The sequence below is a fragment of the Bradysia coprophila genome, chromosome IV (genome assembly GCF_014529535.1).
Source record: "Bradysia coprophila strain Holo2 chromosome IV, BU_Bcop_v1, whole genome shotgun sequence".
Classification (NCBI taxonomy): domain Eukaryota; kingdom Metazoa; phylum Arthropoda; class Insecta; order Diptera; family Sciaridae; genus Bradysia; species Bradysia coprophila.
Genome location: NC_050738.1, coordinates 6110770 through 6133675, shown reverse-complemented (window position 1 = coordinate 6133675; position 22906 = coordinate 6110770). Strand labels below are relative to the sequence as shown.

At 34.7% G+C, this 22906-nt stretch overlaps 2 protein-coding genes across 4 annotated transcripts; both read left to right on the top strand.

Annotated features, from left to right (window-relative positions):
• Positions 1 to 15293: 15293 nt before the first annotated feature.
• On the top strand, positions 15294 to 17583 carry LOC119066749. Of its 2 annotated transcripts, XM_037169380.1 has the most exons (3): positions 15301 to 15376; positions 15433 to 15541; positions 15653 to 17583. In XM_037169380.1, the coding sequence occupies exons 2-3, from the start codon at positions 15536 to 15538 to the stop codon at positions 17573 to 17575; spliced, it is 1929 nt and encodes a 642-aa protein (XP_037025275.1). In that variant the 5' UTR covers positions 15301 to 15376; positions 15433 to 15535; the 3' UTR covers positions 17576 to 17583. The 2 variants fall into 2 exon arrangements, with proteins under 2 accessions (XP_037025274.1, XP_037025275.1); XM_037169379.1 differs by having other exon boundaries at positions 15294 to 15541.
• A 1505-nt stretch (positions 17584 to 19088) lies between these two features.
• Positions 19089 to 21059, top strand: LOC119066774 (UPF0764 protein C16orf89 homolog). 2 transcript variants are annotated; one of them, XM_037169428.1, is made up of 6 exons: positions 19089 to 19478; positions 19556 to 19711; positions 19794 to 19961; positions 20145 to 20419; positions 20501 to 20663; positions 20720 to 21059. In XM_037169428.1, exons 1-6 carry the CDS (start codon positions 19358 to 19360, stop codon positions 20989 to 20991), a joined length of 1155 nt encoding a protein of 384 aa, XP_037025323.1. In that variant the 5' UTR covers positions 19089 to 19357; the 3' UTR covers positions 20992 to 21059. The 2 variants fall into 2 exon arrangements, with proteins under 2 accessions (XP_037025323.1, XP_037025324.1); XM_037169429.1 differs by having other exon boundaries at positions 19090 to 19478; positions 19799 to 19961.
• The last annotated feature ends 1847 nt before the right edge of the window (positions 21060 to 22906 follow it).

The window sequence follows — 22906 nt, the reverse complement described above, 5'->3', positions numbered from 1 at the left end:
AGCCAGCACAAAAAAAAAAGACAATACACAAACCAACCTCCAATTTGAATATTCAATCAGATCGATTTCTTTCATCTAAACCGCAATCAATCTCCGATTGGTTGAATATTCTCACAAAATGCATATCAAGCAGAATATGTCAAAGAGAAGACAAAAAAATCTTCATTTTTTTCCCTCCGATTTCTTGAACATTTATTTTATTCAAACCTCATAAATTTATTCCGACTTGCATTACGAACACGTTGTTTGAAATTTCTTCTTTTCTTATTTACACAAAACATTGGTTCTGAGTTATACCGCTAGCTATATTGTAAGAGAGTATATATACTTAGCTATAGCATATGTAGCCCGTTCCTTAGTTATTTTTCATAAAATTTGAATTTATAATATGGCAACGACATCGACGAGCATGTTTCGAAATCCGTCACTAAAAACGTTCAAGAAAAATCTTTTAATAAAAAACAAATATTGAAAATGAGCAAAAAAATGTTTGCAATTTTCATGATTGCATACAACAAATTCAGCAAAATGCGGTGTTGCTTTTATATATGTGTCGTTCAAAAGTATTGTAAGTTCGTGAACGTACGTAAAGCCACTGTCATGTGTTGAAATGGTTTAGGATTCACGTAAAGAGTCACCGCTTCTCGCGTAGCGTAATCTTCCAGATGACAATGACCATTGAAGGATTATTGTGATAAAAAAAAAATAATACAAAAAAAGAGCACGAAGTTGAATGTGAGATATCTGTCGCAAAATTGCATAACTTTGACCGGTTACAAAATGTTGATGATCGGACCCTGGCATGCACCACAATATGTCGGATAAAATATGAGTTTAATGATCAGTACAGTAATAAAAATGGAGCGAAGGGATTTGATTAACTTTTATGAACTGATGGTTTACATGTTGATGTACCAATATTTTGTAGGACATTTGGCTATATTTATACCTAGAAGAAGGAAGCAAAGACGAGAATCCAAGTTGTTGTTTCACTGTCTTCTGCCAACATAGACAGTTGATCTTGTGCAAGATTAAGGTAATCAAACTTGGTTATTCGTTATTGTGTCTGTTAGTTGATTAGGTTGTTGGTTATTAAGTATTAGTTATTTCAACCCGATGGCATACTTAGAATTTTGCTGAAACGCCATCCTTGCAAAATAACCTTTCAGAGATGGTAAGTACGAAAACAATATCTATCCGGACTGTGTCCAGTAGACAAATACATATACATTCCTTGAATCTTACAGTGATTATCGAATCTTTTCACTTTTTTTTATTATCAACACATTGATACAGGATCTTGTACTTCGTTTGTTTCAACATACATTTTAGCTATATAGGATGACGTTAGCGATTAGCCCGCGTTTTTTGTCGATAACAGATAGTGTTGAGAGTTAAGCAATTTTTTCTACGGCCTCGGCTTGGAGTGGAAATTTAGTGAAGCATTGGTGTCTAGCAAATTAGATAATAAGAAGATAAAACATCTTTTGGGGTGTCAGAGATCAACCTCATGCAAAATGATTTGCTGAAGACACTAAAGCTCTACAACAACATCTACACCCGTGGCTAAAAAAAAGGTTTAACAAATGAAAGTCTAGATTTTTTATTTTAGTATTTCAGTCGTGTTGCCAGCGCTTGACTTTGTTACCGAAATTGTATTGGAATCAAACAACAACAACTCTTAAATCAGTAAACAATTATGAAGTTCGACTAGTAATTTGATGGAAGATGTTACCAGCATTTTTTTAGAATTAATGACATTATCTTCTCGTATAAAAAAGTAAAATCCATCGTTACAATCGACAATGAATGGCAGAAAAAACAACTCAAACATCAAACATGAAATTTGGTGACATAGACTTTCGACATAAAAAAGGCATAAAATTGGGCAATCATCTCAAATTAGAGTAAAAGAACCCCTCCTGGCATTTATAGATAACGGTACTCATCTACTTTAACGATACTATGAATATTTCAACTCCAACCCCACAATATATTGAAATATATTAAGTAAACTTCACATCTAACCATATCACCCCCCAGCAAAACGACTTCCACATAAATGTTTTGTTCTATTACGTAATATCTAGCTGCATATCATATTGCTTATGATTATGAGAGTAAGATATTTTTTCCCCAAAAAAAACAGAGAAATATAAAAAACAGAATTTTTTTTAGCTGTTGACCCCAATCGATAACCTTAACCAAGCAAAATGATGGAAATAAATATTATTTGAAATGAGCGAACAATTTATGGGTGTACGTTCTAACTTGAGTGTCGGATTAATTTACTTACATTGAAGAGGAAGGAGAAAAGAACAGGTCTGTGATAGGCTACTTGTTAATTGTTTGAAGAAAATATTGGTGGGAACTTAATACCTGCTGAATCTACGGCAGTTTATGAGGTTAGAAAGATAAATATGAGGAAAGTTTTGGGAAGAGACAACAATAAGAAAATGTTTCTGAGTAACAAAAATTTTATTATTTGGTTTAAATTTAGAATTTTACGTTATATTAATCCACCACGCCAAATAATTTGGCATCACAAATTCTTCGAGTTTTTAACTTATCAAGATTTTCTGAACAGTATTTATCTATATAACATAATACAACCCTTTTTATCGTTGTAAACTTATCAATAATTGAATTTCTGAGGCTTTTTATTCAATTTATCAAGTTATTTAAATACTTTGGACAGATGAGGTATAAACAAGTACAAGCAGTTTTGATTGGATGTGTGGGTCAGCTGAAGTAAACAGCCTCGATGAAGCGGGTAACAGTGGCAGAGTCACTTTGTCGTTGCGACATTTTGCGACAAAATGGAACAACAACAACAAATCTGACAGTTAAGAAACTTCTTGATTTGATTTTTGTTTCAACGTGTTTGATGTGTTTAGAAGTTAATTCAACATAATTGAATCCTGGCTTTTTTTACGTTACGATTCGGCAACGGGCTTGAGGATACATACACAAAGCTCAGGACGATCACAAATACTATAATGCCTGCCAATGAAATCTAATCTAAGAGCTGAAATGCCTAAGAAATCAAAGTCTAGATCTTAAATGCTTAAAATAACTTAGCTAACGCCGACCCGTACGAAACACCTATTCGTGTCAAAAGCCTTTAAAATCACTTACATTATCCACTCTTTGCCTTGTTATCATATACAAATAAATTGCCGGAGGCAATATAGACAGCACCGTTCGAAGACAAATTTCATAAATTCCTATTTAAACAGCTATATACCGCTTTATTTACCTATATTTCACTATAAATAAACATTTCACAGAGGAATATATGCTATTATATAGCTCTATATGCCTGTATATAGCTCTATATAGATATCCATATATGGAATCCCTGAAACCCCACACACATAACAAATTATTTCCATGTTAACAGAAACTATCTAAGTACAAATTTTCCCACTTTATATCGTTTTACTAAAATCCAATATGGCTGCCGGCAGCCATTTTGTTAGGAGACCGGAAATAGTACCGACGCTTTACATTCGTCAATACCTTTCAACAAAAAAAAATTCATGAAATTCGGTCAAAATTTACTCGAGATATTGACAAAATACTCCACGTTCACTGTACGGCCGAGTATCCAGATAAGAGCTCACTCCAAGAGACCTAGCTCACACTCCGGAGAACATAATTTCATAAACTTTTTTTTCCCTGATTGGTACGGTCAATACCTATCTAATAAAGCTAAAACAGACGAAATATGTTCAAATGTGGCCGACCTACAAGCAAAAACTGAACAATCATCCGATTTCCATAAACTTTTTTTTTGTCGATCGGTATTGTAAATACCTTTTATTTGACGTATCACTTACAAGTTTAACGTTTAAATGTCCGGAGATATCTTCGAAAAACCGTAAAGCACTTATTGGGCCACAGCTCGGGAGGGGTCGATCCAAAATCACTCATCTTCGAACTTAGCCTGTCTTTTGACATTACCAAACGGGAAAAAAAAGAATTTTCAAAATCGGATGCGTTTTACTCAAGTTATCGTGCAGACAGACAGACGGACAGACGGACATTTTTTTTCGCGGATTTGGCATCTCTAGACAACCACAATAGGTTTCCCCTTACTCAGGGAGTCCAATTCGACGTGTTACAAACGTACTTCGTACGGGTCTAAAAATTCTGATTGCTGAAATACCTACAATCTCAAAGTTCAGATCAAAATCAATTCCAAGCAAACCATTCGTCCAATACAATATGACACAATATAATGCCATTAGGAACACATGCACTCAACATAAGGGCATCGCAATATGAACTCAGGCTTTTTTTACGTTACGATTTGGCAACGGGCTGCAAATACATACATGAACCTCGGACGAGGACAACTAAGACCTGTAATACCTATAAAGCAATCTGAAAATTAAGGAAGCAATTGTAAATCAACGAACAGAGCTTTGCTCTTCCCTTTCCCATGGTTCGCGTGAAGCGAATCAAAGAAGAACAAATCTGTTTCGACCCCCGGATCCAGTGGCGGTCAGTGGTAAGCGTGGTCTAACCATCATCAGTCGCTTCCACTGGTCCGTTACACGAGACAGCAGTAAACCATTCGGTTGAACAAGTAATAGAATCGTTTACATAAAGGAAATGCCATCTTCTGATGGAAACAATGAATCATAATGGGAAGCTGCTCTGAAAACCCTAACGCAGCAGAAACACAAGAAAATCAAGAAAAATCACATACGAACGTATAGAACAAACTCAACGAAATTTCAAGCAGACTCACACTCAACCAGTCAGCAAACTCTGCGCCTCAAAACGTCGTTTTGCCTGAACACTTAAACTCAAACACGAAATTTTTGTCACGGGGAAACATTCAGTACCACTTAAACGTTAAAACCCGCTTCATCGAGGCTGTTAAAGCTGAAGAACAGTTGAAGCAAATTCATGCTGAAATTTCACTGCCTCTGACTGTACAATCAAACAAACAATAATAAGTTCTACACCAAATTTTTGTCTAAAACATTGATTCAAATACTGCTACTGTCCATGTGTGGTCGTTTTTAGGTAATTAGCGTTGAAAACCTAATAAATACAGCGAAAAACCACAGCAGCGTTAAAGGCAAAGTTGTGTGTATGAAATTGCACAAAAAACCAGCCAAGATTTCTTTTTATATCCCACAATTATTTTCGTTCATAAGTTTTTCTACTTATTTCAATTTTATTGTTTTTAATTTACAATTTTTATGTGTTTTAAATAATGTATTCTGATTTCTTTTGACGGCTACTGTGTACTCCTCACAGCTCGTCTCACATATTATTATATTTATCTGCGTTAGATAGATATGATTGGAGCGAATCAAATACGAATATAATAGAGTTTGATGTGGCGACGTGTAATTATGGAAACATAAATTTCGTTTATAATTCGTCGGAATCAATTTTATTTCAAATTTTACTGCGATTAGTCTATACATGTTTTATTGAAAGAGACGGCAGATGAAACGGTAGTATACCACAGTTCGGTTCGAAGTTTTTCAACAATTTATTTTTGGACAAAGTAATTTCATTTTTACTTACCATGGCAAATTAGCACGTAAGAACTATAGTTGTTGGCACCTTGTAGCAATCATTTTATTTGGAGCAACGCAACACAACTAATCTTCGACACTATCGAAGATTTGTATAACAAATGACATTTTTAGACGTAAAAAGTCACGTTCCAAATTTCGAGTGAGTTGAGAAAATGTTAGAAAATTATAGAAACTATATCACTACACGCGTTACCACATATGCATAGCACTCTAGCTCCATAAGATTGACGACTCACATGTGAAATGTCAAATTTGGAGTATTATTTGCATACATTTATACAACACTACATCTAATTTGTGTTTTAACACACACAACGAAAACATACCTCCTATTTGTACGAAATAAACTCAGCGTCGACTATGATTACAGGAAACTCCAAATTTTTTCCCACGTTAGGTCTTGAAAACGAGAGCAATATGCTATCTGATATACCTCATAAGGACTTGTGTATGGGTCCGCTTTCGATAGGTTGTTTTTCAAAAGGATCCCTCATGACGTCCCTACAGTTCATGGTCTTAAATCTGACAGTAATTATCGAATCTTTTACTTCTTCTATTTTCAATACATTGAGAAAGGATCTTGTACTTCGATTGTTTCAATATACATTTTAGCTATAGGTCGACGTTAGCCCGAGTTTATCGCCTTTTCTGCCAATAACAGATGACACATCCGTCTTCTAAAAAGTTCAATAGCTTGAGGATCAACTTCATACAAAATTAAATTATCTTATCTCCAGCCCAAGCTGAGGCTTTAGCCATATAGTAGCTATGGAAAACAAACTTCGTTTGACGCTGTCAAAATACCACCTTAATCCTTTGTTTGTAGAATCATACGTTGCAAAGGCTATGTTGCATTCTTACCACCTCAATAATGTAGATACTTAGGTTGCTTTAGGATATACAATTGCTAAAAGTGTCTCATATGCAGAATGAGCATCAGCTGAATATCACCAGCTGGTGTACAAACAAAAACACTTTGTATTGTATACAATTCAAAGACAACCTACACACAGTGCATTTCTAAGAATGTGTTTTGATTGTTTATCATACAATAAGTGTGTGTTAGCAGAGCCAGCTGGTGATATTCAGCTGGTGCTTATTCTGCATATGAAAAATATTTACAGGCTGTAGCTTTAGCTGATTTTAAAAAAATACTCGGCTGTCCACACTGCACTGCTAAGTTTGCACAAAAATGGTGTTTGGTTTCGCTTAAAACTTCTATAAGAACTATTGGTAAATAATTATAAAGTTCGGCTGTCGATATAGCAGTGGAGTGAATAAGAAATTGATGATTCTTATAATTCCCTCCCTGCAGCGAACTTACCTGCATCCAAGATCTATGTCGGTTACTCATCTGTTATCAACAATAACTATAGAAATAAGCTATAGACACGAAATACTCATCTCTTTTCATAGTAAAATGTTTGTTGAAACAAAATGTGGTAAAAGATTTTGTGTAAAATACTGAGCGATACCCGTCAAACATAAGAAGTAACAGATTTAATGATCACATCACGTTGCAATCATTCAATTGAGAACAACGCTCTAATCATTCGAGCATAAAAAAATACGGTGTGTTTGCCTCGGCCATAACATACCTAATCCAACCATTTTACTACATCAATTCTAATAATTGACAAATAAATTTCTTACTTAAAAAAATGAATGGAGCTTGGATATCTCTTGAACATTTTCATAAAACGAATGAACGGGAAAAAAAACCTCCCTCAGATCAAAAAATTAAACGAAATTTTTCTACAATAAAATCAGAAAATCATTCAAACGAAACGACATATCACATATAACCTATAAAATTGCCTTTATTTAATACATTTTTCGTATGGAGAATCGAGAATTGCTTAAGGGTAACTGTCATTTTCTAGCCAATCCAATGTGCTATACACAGAAGCATCTCTCTCGGATTCTATAACTTTTTTTATTTATATTTTCTATGTCCCAAATTTGTCTATATCGAGTTTATGGCTCTGCGAATTTGATATTATTGTGTACTATCGATTCCACTGTTATCGCATTTGATACATACGTACAAAGGCCATATACTGTCTCATCCTTTTTTTTTTGATTTTCCGAAATATTCGTTGATAACATTTTATATTCGAATTTATTGTAATTGGCTGTTATGTGTGTGGATCCTTAAAGATCGATTTTTTTTATATTATTATACGGCTACGTTGTTATTGCCATACTTTTATGTGAAACGAAAAATTTGTAGAACGAATCAATCTTAGAGGTATATCCTTGTCCACCATTTACTTGAGTCAACTCCAAACGTATAAAAATAAAATTACCATGCACCATCCCATAAATTATTCTTAGCACTACACATAAAAAAATAGAAGAAGAAAAAATTCCTTTGTTTTCCAAACCACCCGAAAGACAACGGAACTGAATAAGAACGTGCCTTCTTTATATTTCCATAAAAAGCCATAAAACACATTAAATCCCATATAATAATCGAAATGTCACATTAGTTTGTAAAATATCGGATCCAGATTTCATGTACTTGGGCTCACTGGTGGTGTATCCATAATTTTTTTTTCTTTTCGGGAGTATCATACATTATTATTATTTTATATTTGTTTTAGAATGTGTTACTCTCGTGTATAATCTGCGTTGCGATGTTACCAGCGAAATAGAATAAAAGATTTTTTTACGCTTTCACCCGGGAAGAACCAGTGTGTGTAACGTCCAGAAATATTGCATAAGGCAAAAGAAAAAAGAAAGAAAGAAAAAAAATTGTTGTCAGGGTTTGTTCAGAACCCCTGGGGATAATTCAAACTATTCATGGACCACATTTATATTCAGCATAAGAACTCTGAAATGTGTCACCACAAAATGTGTTTTTTTTGTGTGTGTTCGAAAATGGTTATGTACAAAAGCTGTTTGGATAAGCGAGGAAATGTTTTCTTTCCATATCAACTTGAATAACGTTTATGCGGGGGTGGTGTTTTAACAAAGATATAAATTCAAGTTAAGCTTCCGTTGAGAGGGAATTTAAATTTTAGCTGTGAAAACTTTATGGACGAATGGATAATGTAGTGGGCATTCTGTTGGAAGAAAATATTTTCAATTCATTTGTTTTATTTGCAGTAAAGCGTCAACGGAATGGAATTTTAGCGAGTCGCGAGAACGAGGAAAAAATGAAAGAATGTCCAAACCGTGATGATGATTACTATTACAGAAATGATAAAAGAATCTGTGTGAAAACAGGGAGTCTGGTCATGTAATCCAAAACTTAATACTTGCACTGGACCAGTTTTCAAAATAATATTTCTGTATATACTGTTAAGATTGGAGCGAGATGACCGACGGGTAATAGACTGTTATGATCAGAGTTAGAGTTCCGAAGACCAGTTAGTTATAATTTGCCTTAGGGTAGCTGTCATTGAATATTTTCCTATATATATTGTTGACATCTCACCCAAAGCATAAGTTAAAATAAGTGATCCAAATTATATATCCTTCTCACTCATCATAACATTAATTTCAACTTGTCTTGTCATTGAATATGTTTCCCATATCTTCCCCGCATTTTTTTAAAATTTTCCAAATTGTTAACATCAAAATTATTTTCTTCATTCTACATTCTTTTAGACTTTCATATACAAACGGAACGATGCATATGCATTCAATCTGTTACTTCACCTGTTTAAAATATAACCTAGTGATTCAAAATCTTTAACTTCGTTAGTTATGAGGTGTGTTTTGTTATATAAAACAACATTATCCGGTGATCATCGCTCATTATTGACGCCACTGTCGGTAACAGCTGACTGACAACCTCTCCCTAATATTACGTTTCGATGATAACATATGTTTATAGATGAAATAGTTACACGCGCGTGGTAGTGGTAAAACCGTAAAAATATGTATGAGCGCGATTTCGTTTGGATGAGTGGACCAGCTTAAAAAGCAGCTGAGTCAAATTCATGCCTAAATTTCACTGATATTTGCTGTCATGTAATGCCAACCATTATGCTTACTATTGAACTTCAGACCGTAAAAAATACTAAAATCAACGAAGTACCAGATTCGATAATCTTATTAGCGATCTGTAAAAGATGTACAAACCAAAATCCACATATTTGTAATCGCTCATCAACATAAAACCAGTCGGCAGTCTTAGAAAATATTCTCAGTGTAATACCAAACCTGAACTTGACTCTATCTAGCAAAAACACTGCACCACTCCTTACTTTTTGTTTTGAATAACAAATTGAACATTTTGTACGCATTTGCTGTTTCGGTCACGCATAGTACTGAACTGAAAGTTAAGCAGAATCCACATAACTCACTATAAGCAAATGCATTAAATGCAACAACAAACAGCCAGGAAAAAATATTATTTTTATAAAACTGGTCTAAAGTGGTGTGAATATACCGCAGCATTATGCAGAATCCATTTAATTCTAAAAGTTGTTACAATTATTTCTTTATCGTTTTTTTTTTCTGCTTCTTCTATGTTGAACAAATACATAATTCTTTTCGTTCACCATTTCAATTCCATCAAAATCTGCAGCAAAGATTTGTACTGAAACAAGAAAATGTGCGAATGGCGAGAAGTTGACTTCTTTCATTGGGCACTTACACAAAATGTTGAGATGACTTAAAATATATAAATAAAGAGAAGAAAAAAAAAAGAACGAACGATGATGCTACTTGATGGTGGATTCCATTTCTGGGCTGATACAAGTTTTTGTGACGAACGACATTTTTCAACTCGTCAAAAGGAATTGATCTTTTCGATGTGTATGTATGCGCGTTTTTGCATCACAGCGGTTTGCATACATTGTATTTTAACACTGACAATGATTATATTTAATTGCATAAGAATTATGCGGTAGAACAAGACGACATAATATGTTGAAATATCTCGGGGAAGAACATCTTGAATTAAAATTAAAAATAAATTTCATTGAGGTTACAGATGTTTGTATACCAAAAAAAAAACTAAACATTTTTTTAATTACTTTAATTTTAGAAAGAACCAATACAATAAAAAAAAACGCGAACCAGTTCAGTAGTATTATCTGGCATTGGATTGAGATAATTACAATAAAATTGTGACAAATGAATTTTGAATATTACAACAGGTATTCGGAAATCCACGAGTGTTTCCACTGGTCTAAGTAGAAATGAATCAAGTCACCTCTTGAAATGAAAATGATCGAAGTAGACAAAACTTTGATATAAATACGAGGTGCTTGTAAGAAGTAAAATCAGAATAAACATGAACGTTGAACGGGCAACATACCCGAATAGAAGTGTTTTTCTCAAATGTAGGCGGTGGTATGATCCTAACTGTAGCCAGTTGGAATTATGGTTTATCGCCGTAGCCATACCATAGCAGTAGAAGTGTAGCTGGCCGACCGATTTCTAAAATTTCGAATAACAGGTATCAATGACGATTTTCATTTTCATTGAAGCAAGCGAACAATTAACGGTGACGCAGGACTACTTCCGTTGGTTTTGTATTTTATTTCGATAATGAGATCAATTCTAAGAATAAAACTGTTCTACGACATGGATCTTTTCAAATTCGATATTACATACCCAATACTGCTGTAGCAGAAGTGAAAAAGCTCTAGTTTCTCGAAAAAGGTAATTACTCAGAAACACGGCAGAGTAAAGTAAACTAGGCAGAAACCAAGGTAAATATAGTAGGTAATGACATTCAGACGCGCGGCCTAGCACATAAGTTCGATGCCAATGACATCTTTTTTTTAAATGGTTGACTACGATTTACTTGTATCTCACAAAAATATTTTCGCTATCTCACAACAGATGGCCCAACTTTCTATTCCATTTTTTGCTTTCAACGAAGGGATGAGATGGCGTTTGTATCGAACTTTGGTGCCACTGCACATCTGATTCGGTTATATATGGCATTACTTCCTCACTATATTTACCTTGGCAGAAACGCTTGATTTGACTAGAGACCTGAATAATCCAGTAGCGTCATTTTTTGCGAATTAAATTTTTCAATTTTTGTCAGTGTTCATTGAGTTCATTTTCATACAATGTATAAGGTTCTTTATTTGACGTTTCGAAAATGAACCGCTCCTGCCTGGTTTATTTTACTCTGCCGTGCTCAGAAATCGTAACCGGAAAACAGATGTGGCCTGGCTTATGCTCAGTGTCATATGGATTTGATCAAAATAAAGTATAAATGATATACGATCGCTGTTTGTATTTTATGTTCAAATGCAAATTTAGGATTGAGAAATCCAAGCGTTTATTTCGCACATCGTCGAAGAACTTCCACTCTTATAGAAGACTGGTCATCTGTTATCGGTGACGACAACAAAAATAGGCGATTGCATCCGATTAATATGTTCTTTTAAACGAAAATATTTTGTTAAAAGAGATGAAGTAAAAGATTTTGTTTCTATCAAACATTTTCTGATACTGTAAACAAAAGAAGTAATAGATTTTTGACTAGCGATTGTTTGTCACAGTACTTTTCCCTCGACTCACACCAATAAAGCATAACCACTGTCTTAACGAAAGAAATTCTGAGCCTTTTCTGATACTATCATCCGCCGAATATTTTCTATGTGAATGCTAAGAGCAGTGGTATGCTCGAAGCAATATAATATTAGTTGAAAAGAGAAAATAGTACGGCTCAATAATACGGGTCAATTGACGCCGTAAGTGCGGTCGAAATTCAAAATGGATAGTGCGTAATACTTTCTAACGCAGTGTTATTTTCATAGTAATCGTTGAAATGTATGTACTTTTCGGTTCATTTTTTCATCGTATTGTTCACTTGAAATTCAAATTTTAGGCCCACTTACGGCGTGAATTTCAAGTAAAAATTGAAATCGGTTTGTTCATTTTTACGGTTTCCAGTGGAATTCCCCTGCATCTTATTTCGCTGTATTCGGACAATCGTAAGCTTACCGAATTAATTGGGTTATAATTGATTTCCCTATCCAAACTTTATCGTTAGGAGCACTCCGCTCAAAGGTTTCGTCTGATTTACATTTTTTTTCGTTCGTTTTGTTTCAATTTGCTGACCGTTCTCAATTATAATTCCGATGGGCATTATAATTTAATGTATATTACAATGATATATTATAACATATACACACAACTCAATATATCAGTGCATTGAAGTGGTTATCTCACTTTCATCAATGCACTTCCAGCCAAACTAACATCAAGTGCTTTACGTACATTGTAATTATGCACATTATTTATATATTTTAATTATAATCCCATAAAAGTTATGTTTTTACACAGAATAATATTGTGTGCATCATCAATTATGCAAATTCGGTAGGCTTTGTAATTTAATAACATTCACATTATGCGAGTGATGCGAGTATATATGTGCGCAAATCCAACATATAGGTGTACACGAACCGCTAACCCTAAAAAATGCAACTTTTTCTTCTTCTTCTTAATATTTAATATTATTCTATTTACGATTGTTTTCCATGAAAATTATTTATTTATAAATGCACTTTAATTGCATTTTATCGTTTAAATAATCATTTATACTACTCTCTAGCCCCGTAATTGTACATCTTTCTTTTGCCAACACTACTGTGGCAATAAATAATCCATAACACAGCAAAAATGCTATGTCTGATTATATGTGGAGAGTGTGTGGTATTTCGCTTATAACCACAAGAACTTCTGAGCAAAAGAACCAAAAAAAAAATATATGAAAAAAAAAACGTTATTAAGAGATACCTATCTGCAAGTGATCTTCCATCATTTTTTTCCCTCTAGTTGTTTTTATTATTTAATTATTTTATATACGATTTTAACAATAGTTGGAAGTCATATTCTCATTCACAATTACGTTTTTATGTATTTGCGATTTTGTAATGCGATAAAAACGTTACTATCAAAACAACTGGTTAACTGGTGGAAAGTGCATGTATGTATACATAAATGAAAAACTCACGATGACGGGTTGTCAAAATTTAGCTATACAACGAGGTAATTTATATCATTTCAGGATCCGACTTTTCCATTCAATTTAAATGTTTCATTTTAATTGCGTTTCTATTTTTCGTGTAAAGGTATTCAATTAGGTTTGTATTCGTGGTTCGTGATAATAAATTATTTAATTCAATCGGGTTTAAATGTCATTTCTAGGCCCTTAAGACGTATGGTGGGCGAGTAAGTGTATTATGACGTTCATTTAGGTAGTTGATTCTGTTCCTGTTTTTTTTTGCCAAATCAGCTCAAGCGCACGAAACACCGCGCACCTACGCCTGTTCATTCAGAGTATAACTTCAGAATATCTTACTCTATTTTGAATGTTAAAGCCAACGTGAACAATCAACAGTGCATTTATCATGATAAGACCCTATTCATCTAAACGGTACAGAACACTAAAAAATGGATTCCCATTTCTTTTTAGACTTTTAAAAATTAATTTACTTGCACAAGACGACGCATTCATTCATTCGAATGCGTTGATTACGTCAGGATGGCACAGTGCATCGTAAGAATCACATTTATATTGAAAATTGTGTGAAAAAATTTGTTAAATTTTGTGTAAAATTCTATTTTCTATCTTCTATTTTATTTTATTTTACGATTCGCTGAAGGTGCACATGTATAAAACCAAGACTAGAATCCTTATATTCAGATGATTATGGGTACGGTGTTCCTTTCGAAAACTGATGTGATCATAACGATGAGAATCCACTTACAGTGGAGGTGTGACGCAAGTCCTTTTATCCACTTCCAAAAGAAATGATATCGGTGGGGGTGATATCGACTCGCAAAAATAAATCCGCCACAAATAGCCGATGTCGGTAAACACACAAGAAGTACCATTTCCATCATTTACCCCATTGCCAAGTAAGGCATTTTACGTCACGTTTAAAGTTTACGTCACGTTTTTTTAATAAAATTCAAAAATAGAATTTCAAAACGTATGAAAATCCGTTTTTTCATACAAATTACTAAATTTAGAAGTTTAATATTTGAATTTCTTGTTGAGTATGGAAATGCAATTTTCATTGAGAAATCATCGATGAAATTGGCGTGCTGAATTTTTATCGATGAAATGACTGCTGATTGTCGTTATTATCGCAAACAGTATTTGTTGAAAAGATAATCAACCAGCAATTTATTAGGAGTGTTCAGAACAGAGCTGGATTAAAGTTTTCATATCGCCGTTCATTCTTTGTTTTCCTAGTAATGAGCAACGTAAACTTAGTTGCAACATTCTGTAGCCAAGCTAACTTTTAGTTCTCTTCCTTGTAAGATTAGAGAAAGCAATTGCGAGCTAAGCGAGATGTAGATTATTTGTTTGAATACTTCCTTGCAAAGCTTAATATATATTTTTGAGGCAAGCATATAACATCTGGATAGATAAAATTTGATACTTCGGACTGGATGGATAATGAAATAAGATGAGAATCGGGAATTTCCACATCAGAAAATTTGCCCAATATTTTTGAGAGATGACATAAGTGATAAATGCGCCGCAGTCGGATTCTTCTCTAATATCGGTAACAATTTTACCGCAAAAGTGATTTATTCTGTCCCCAAACATGTTAAGTTTAGTAAACATGGTTCATTATTGATTGCTATAATGGCTAGGCCCCTATACCCCATCGTGGTAATACGGCACTGGTTCATAAAAATCATAAACATTTCAGTGTAAATAACTGATTGTCCTTGCCTTATGATATCATTGCTGTAAGATTTTTCAATATTGGCAAATCTCACTACTCAGTCACTTTTCAGCGGTCGCACAATGTGTTAGGAAATCGTCAAGTTAAATCAGAGAGCAATACCGTTACGGTTCTGTGTTGGTAACTGGTTATCTTATCTTATTAGTTTTACAATGATATAGTAACTATACTAATAGATAAGTCTAATAAAACAATCAATTGGCATTGGATCGTCCACATTTTCAAGAACACAATTTTAATTTGCATGACGGATATCATTCGATAGTCATCATTTACATCATGATGGTAAGATACAAGATCCAATGAAGTATAACATTCTATTTCACTCAGGTTTCATGATTTTTGCGATTTTTTTTTCAATGACAAAAGGTTAAATTCAATTTTTATTCAATTTAGGCGAAAAAATCTTCGGAATGGTCAAAATTGCTGGGTTTCACTACGGAAGAATTTCCAGTTTGCATCCAGGAATTGATGTCATATTGTGGTTATAAAGCACTTCCTGATATGCTTAACATCGATGAGAGCAAATTAAGATCTGTTGAGTCTATCTTGAGTAAAAATAAAAAACTTACATCGCAGAAATATCTCATTGACTACGAAATCCAAACTCAAGACAATTCATTCATTTTCTATCCGGCTCACAGAGAGAAAATTTTGTCGATTCCATCAAAATATCCATGGATTCAAATAAGAAAACCCGAGAATGCATCAACAGGCCAAAAGAAAAAGAGAAATTCGACTGATTTGCGTAGTAAAGTACCGCGAAGGGAAATAAACGCAAAGGAAAAGCTAATGGAACAAGTAAAAAAATTAGTGAAAAGCAACAACGGTTTGATGTTACTAGATGACAGCATAACATATTCAAATATAATTGAGTTTAACTCTTCGAAGGACGGTTTATACGTGTGTCGTTTCAAATGTCCGATCTGTGAAAAAGTTTCATCGACGAAATTTGAAACAAATTGGAAAACTGACAAAATCAGTGATCACTTCAAGAGCCACGACAAATATGTTAATGTAAAACCGGAAATAATTTCACCGAATAAATCGAAGCTTCAAGGTGGTAATAAGTTGTTAAGGACAAAGTTAGTTCAAAAACTGGCTAACAGTATCAAAAGCGTTGGCTTAACTTTACTTGACAAAGTAATAGTTGAGAGAAATATAACTGATTTGAAATTGTGTAAACGTGATTTCTCATACGAATGTCAATTCGAATGCCCATTTTGTGTAGAGAGTTCAACACTAAAAACGGGATCAAAATGGAATGTAGCCGAAATTAGTAAACATCTCAAAACTCATGCCGATAATCGGAAAGAATCGATGTCTGAAACTTGTTTTAAGGAACCAAAAGTAGTTTCAAGCACATCGGAACAAAAAGCTGGAACTAGTTCAGACTTTTATGCCAATTATTCATTCCATAATCAAGTTCTTCGAGAGCAAGAACAAGACAAAGATTCATTTCATGCAAAGATGCAGTTAACAGTTTTTGCGCACAATGTCAATGGGCTACGAACCAAGCTGAGTGATGTTTATTTGAAAGCTCGAAATAATGATTATGACATTTATATATTCACGGAAACCGGATTGGACGCCAGAATTCCGAACGACGCCATCTTTCCAAGTGAAACCTTTCGAGTGTATCGCTGCGATCGATCGTCCGAAACAAGTTTGAAGAAATCAGGTGGTGGTGTTTTAATTGCTGTCAACACGAGATATGATTCACGCGTTATTAAGAGAGGCGACAGTCATGGATGCGAACAAATATACGCTGAAGTGAAAGAAGGGATCCGAACTCTGATTTTGGGTGCAATTTATATTCCGCCCGATTCGAAAATATACGAGCTCCACATGGGGATAGTTACACAGATTTATGATGGATTTGATGAGAATACAACGTTCATCTTATACGGCGATTTTAATCTACCACAATTGACATGGACTCAAACAACTCCCAATACATACTTGCCCACTAAAATCACAAATAATGCCGGCAAGTTGACAACGGAAATATGCACTAGAATGGGACTGCAGCAAATAAACTGCGTCTTAAACGATAATAATCGCATTCTTGACCTAGTATGGACGAACAGGCCGGAAAACTGTGTGTGTTACGTATCTAGTTCTAATTTTCTCAAAAATGAGTCACATCATAAAGCTATGCGAATCGAAATTGGATGGAATCTAAATGATCTAGACGAGATGAACACAGTTCAGACGAAAGAAGAACAAGTAGAGTGTAAGCCAGACATTAATTTGTTAACTGACATTGATATATTTAAAAGCTTAGATCCATACTATTATTCAACGATGGAAAAATAAAGGGAAAACACAGCAAAATGAACAGTCGATTTTAACTTGTTCTTCACAACCGAAGATAACCGCGATTGAATCACATTTATAATCTTATCAATACTTCTCATTCGTGTTTATTTGGACGTGTTGTTTTAGGGTAATCAGATCAATTCTTTCAAAATTGATGTAAGAAGATTGGCATGGAATAAGTAGGTAACGCCTCTGCGATCTCTTTTAAATAGTCTAATATTTTCACATGTAACGACAACTTTACACACGGATACAAAACAAGAACTCCTTTTTTTAGATTTATCAGTTTGGGACGATCATTTAAGATCTCGAAACACAGACCTGATGATCCTTTGTTTCCATTGCCGGTCATCATGTAAATCATGGCAGCCTTCCTGTTGCCGATAGGAACCTGTCTAAGATGTCAGGTCCTATTGCAGCAATTTCCGAAGGAACCACCTCGTAGTCTCCGAGCATCCTGCGTCTTAGTTGAAGAAATTTGGGGCAATCACATATCAAGTGTGCATCTGTTTCTTTTTCTAGATCGCAGGAACATCTCGGAGCTTCCGAAAGCCTCAACTTATTCATGTGCCGATTCAGCCCGCAATGTCCCGTAATCGCTCCTGCTACTTTTCTAATGCGATTTCGGTTCATTTTGAGCAAATCTTTGTCCCATTTTTCGTTAGGCTTAGGGAAGAAGCATTTCGTGTGAACGCCTCCATTATACGCTTCCCAGCGTTCTGCGTGTTTACGCTTGACCCAGTCTTCCAGTGCTCTTTTACACTCCGACTGGGGAATCGAAAGGTACGGTTCTGGCCCGTTTGCCTGAGTTGCCGAGACTTTTTCGGCCAGCTTATCAGCTTCCTCATTTCCCTCCACGCCGGAATGTCCTGGTACCCAGACCAAATTGATCCGATTGCTCAGACCAAGGAGGTTCCGGTATTCCTTACATTCCTTCACCAGCTTGGAGGTGACTACGGGCGATACGAGTGCCTTGATCAGTCCAATATTTTCAGGACATATAAGAACTCCTTTACAACAACCCAAGATTTGTCATAAATATTATGTACCAGCTGGAATATAACGAGCATTACGCTTCTGTGCATGGCATGGACGAGCCTAGCGAGTGTTTGTGTTATGTACAGAAGCGAACAATACATATCAATTTGCTCCTTGCGAAAATGATCGATTACAAGTGATACTCCAACGCATTTCAAGCAAAAGTGCTTTGATTGACACCTGCCAAATAGAGTACTATTTTGTATGAAATTTTATCCCCACTCTTTTTACAGTGTAAAATTTTGTATTGTACTGTCAAGTTTCAGTACCCTATTTAAAGTACCACTTTTGCTTGAAGTGCGTTGGATACTCGCAAATTCTCTGGTGTACTTTTGAGAAATTTGCTTCAGTAACTTTTCGACAAGTGCAGTTTTTTTTACCTCGCCTTCACCTCGGATATACAATCTCTACACTAATCGAACATACAGTTACCGAAGCTTGTTGCTCATAAACACACTTGGGAGATTGCTTTTATTACAAAATTGCTGCCTCACATAATGAATTACTTTCGCAGCATCCAATATAACCTACTATTTATGAAGAGCCAAAAAACAGTCCAACAAATACAAATCCATTATAAAATTTTTGTTAATTGCGTTAAAATATGAAACAAAACACTTGTGTAAAGCAAACAAACTGAATCCGAATATTCTAAAGGTGCATGTTCCTATGATGAAAACAGAATTTCAGTTACTGATTCGGTCGGGGCACTACAGGAACTGTAAATTGTAGAATTATAAAATGAGAAGGCGAAGGTTTATTCCGAAATTTATTGCAATTATTTTGTTAATGAGTGTAATTGCTGTGACTTATATTTTCTTTCTGAGCGTCGACGAGACCACTGAAAAGCGTACCAAGAAAAGTGAGCTGAAATTTAAAGTTTTGTTCGATCATTTTCACATTAAATTGTTTAGTGTGACACGTTTTTTATTTGTACAGCCACAGAAGACTACACACATTTTGTTTCGTTTTGTGATCGAAATCGTCCAAACTGGTTGAGTATGATCAGCAGTTCGCTGACGACACTTGATTATTTTCAAAAAAACTTAGACGAACTTGTGACGGATGCAGCAGTTGGAACTCGGATAATGGAAGGTAGCGTTTTTCTGTTGTTGTCTAAGTTGCACATTTTATTTGGAATTAATTCGTCATTTGAATTTCAATCGGATGGCCGTAGCACAGATAAATATTCTGTTCAAAACAAAGCTAAAATTAGACGTGAATATCACACAAGACTTACGGCAGTTGCAGCGCAAAAGCAAACTAATTGGAGATACCATTGTACAGCGTTTTTATACTTATACAAGTATGCAAAACACATCAGAGAGTCCTGATATTCTAGCTCGTAAGTGAAATTCATAATCAATCTTTTAAATGGTTGATTTCAAATCTTGTACTTCAATTTTTTTAACATGCAGTTTACTATGTAATACCCAGAGCTTGTCATTATTTTTGTCGTCGTTATCGATATCAGATGAACAGCCGTATGTGACACGTTAAAATTGCAAATTTGATTTCTTTTTTTAAGGAATGAGGAAGAACCTCCAATGGATTGTAAGCGCTTCGACCTGGGAAACACCAGACGTTAAACAATGGAGAACGTTGCTGGAACATGATGCAGATATTGATACAGCAGAAGATGTTGCAATGGATACAGATTTCGGTAAATATTCCGATGGTTGCATTTTTGGTACATTTGAACATTGTGACATACCTGACTATTGCATTGAGTTCCTATGGCGAGAACCGCATTCTGGTTACTTGTTAACACATCAAATATTATTCCACTACATGATCGTACAGGTAAAAAGTAAAATTCGATTCGTTCATGACAACTCGGACTTCCATCTATGGATTTCTTAAAAACCAATTTTTCACTTGCAGAATAATTGCTTTTCGGGAGGAAAACGAATTTTCTACGAGTCACAAAAACTAGTCCATCCGAAAAAGTTTCTTGAGACAATGTGTCGTCGTGTATTGACTGAAGCTAATCTAATTGTATCATTAAATTATCCGTATAGTCATCAAGACTTGTTTGTCGAACAAAGTACGTATACCAAATTACTGTCACTGTAACTGCAGTTATTCAATTTTTGTGGTTAGTTTTGGTGTGTTCTTTGGCCGGATTTAACGACTTCTTGACACGAGATTGGACAAATGTCATTCTCGGCTGGTCGAGCGATGATGGACTTTTAGGTTGTTACACCAGCCAATCGAAGAAGATATGGAAGAAAAATAATAAACGACGTGTCAAACGATGGGATCATATCTTGGCAGTTGGGAATGTTGAATGTTCTGTGCACATGGGTGCACTAATACTTGGAGTTATCGGTCAACAGTTGAGGTATTTTCTGGAAATATGCCATGACTCGTAATTTGTTGTTTTTTTTACAAAAGCATTGTTATCATCTGATTTTAATTTACAAAATAAATTTTTGGTTATTAATCCGCTAAAAGTTGCGTAAGCCTTCCATTATTTGAAAGGTGATGATTATGGCCCGGAATTGCGGAATAGTTATTTCTGCAACAAGCTGTGAAAATTGAATTTTTGAAATGCATACTTCAATCTTTCCATTTCCATTGGCAGTTTTCCAATTACTACAACCATTAATCCTTTTCAAGGAATCATTACTGTCATCGAAAAATTTAGCTTTACGCCGGCTCTGCTATAATTCACACAATTTTGTCAATTATTACCTTTTTCGTGAGTAATTCAAACTTTTGGCTGTATCGAAATTCATGAAACGGTCCGAAAGTGACTAGTGACAAAAACTAATTTCTTTTTTAAGTAGTGACAAAAAGGAAATTCTTTTCGTAACTAGTGGAAAAAAAACTCCAATGAAACAGTGGCAAAAAAATACGTAGCCCAAATTATGCATCAGTTACAGAAAACGTTGTATGCAACACGTTGCGAAACGATGTTTTTTTTTTGTCACAGGACACATCTAGTGACAAAAAACACCCCATTTCGCAACTTGTTGCATACAAAGATTTTCAATTGTGAATGTTGTTGCGAATGTATTTTTTTCGCAACAAGTGACGAAAAGTAGGATTTTCCGTTGCCTTTATTACGAAAAACGTATATAACTCGATGATAAATGCTGTAAAGGCCGTATGCCGAGTGTGACAATACACATCGTGTGCCTAAGTGAAAGTTTCCTTTAAGTTTGTTCCTGCAGTTTCAAATAAAAAAAAAATGAATTCTCTCTGAAAATTGTGAGTGCGTGATAAGTGTGAATGTTTCTTATACCTTCATACGACACTTGTTTCATAACTATTTTTCACCTTTTCTGTCGACTTCTTCTATGCTCACTTTCCCTTGGTGGGTTTGTTTCGATTTTTATAACGATTTCCTTGAGTCAGACCTTTTCATTGAAATAAAAAATCATCGAAAATATCAAGAAGATCTCACACACCATTCATTCAATAGTTCATTCTTGCATCTATCTTGTGAATGGATTTCATAATTTCTTACACTTAGGTCGATCGCAAGCACTTCATGTCACCATAATTATTGAATCTGTTAACTGTTTTGATTAAGGTATCATAAGTATATGAATTCAAAATCTATTACTTCAATAATTTTAACATTCGTTTGCTATATAATACGACATTAGCCATAGTTCATTTTTCTGTTTTTTCGTCATTGTAGACAACAGATGACACAGCTGTCTGTCAGTGTCTGGTCTGTACTATGTTTTATTGCATGGGCGTGTATATATCGACATTAAACACTATGTTTTTCGTAGTATTATAGTACGTAGTACCTAGAGTTCCTAAGCCTTCGTTATTAATATGTGAATAAGTTGGCCGTTTGCGCCAATACAGTACAACATTATAAGGTACCAGTAATACTCTTTTGTATATCTCGCTGCACTCGTGTTTTGTGTAATCTACACGAGTGTATAACACTGGCAATATTTACCGGTACCTTAATGTACTATTAACTATATCTGCTGTAGCTGAGTAATCATATAAATGTATTACATGTATGTTACCAAAATCGACACTTTTACAAAAATTTTCTTTTGAATGAAACGGTGCAGCGACAGTTTTATACGATCGTTATAAATTACAGTCACTTTATGCGAGGACATTAAACATTAACGTCCCTCTAAGCATAACAATTCTGACTCATTTAAAATAAACTCTAATAACAACATTGAACACAAAAAGGGAAGAAATTACAATTGCAAATTATATCAATGCAATCTGTGGCGCCACAATAGCCACAAATTGAATACACCAACAAAAACTCCTCTATATACTAAAACTGGATATTTAATTTGA

Excerpts from the sequence above, each read along its gene's own strand:
- LOC119066774 (XM_037169428.1), top strand. The coding sequence starts at position 19,358 with ATGAGAAGGCGAAGGTTTATTCCGAAATTTATTGCAATTATTTTGTTA. Across the intron at positions 19,962-20,144 it reads GAGTCCTGATATTCTAGCTC|GAATGAGGAAGAACCTCCAA; the intron begins GTAAGTGAAATT and ends TCTTTTTTTAAG. Across the intron at positions 20,420-20,500 it reads TCCACTACATGATCGTACAG|AATAATTGCTTTTCGGGAGG; the intron begins GTAAAAAGTAAA and ends TTTCACTTGCAG.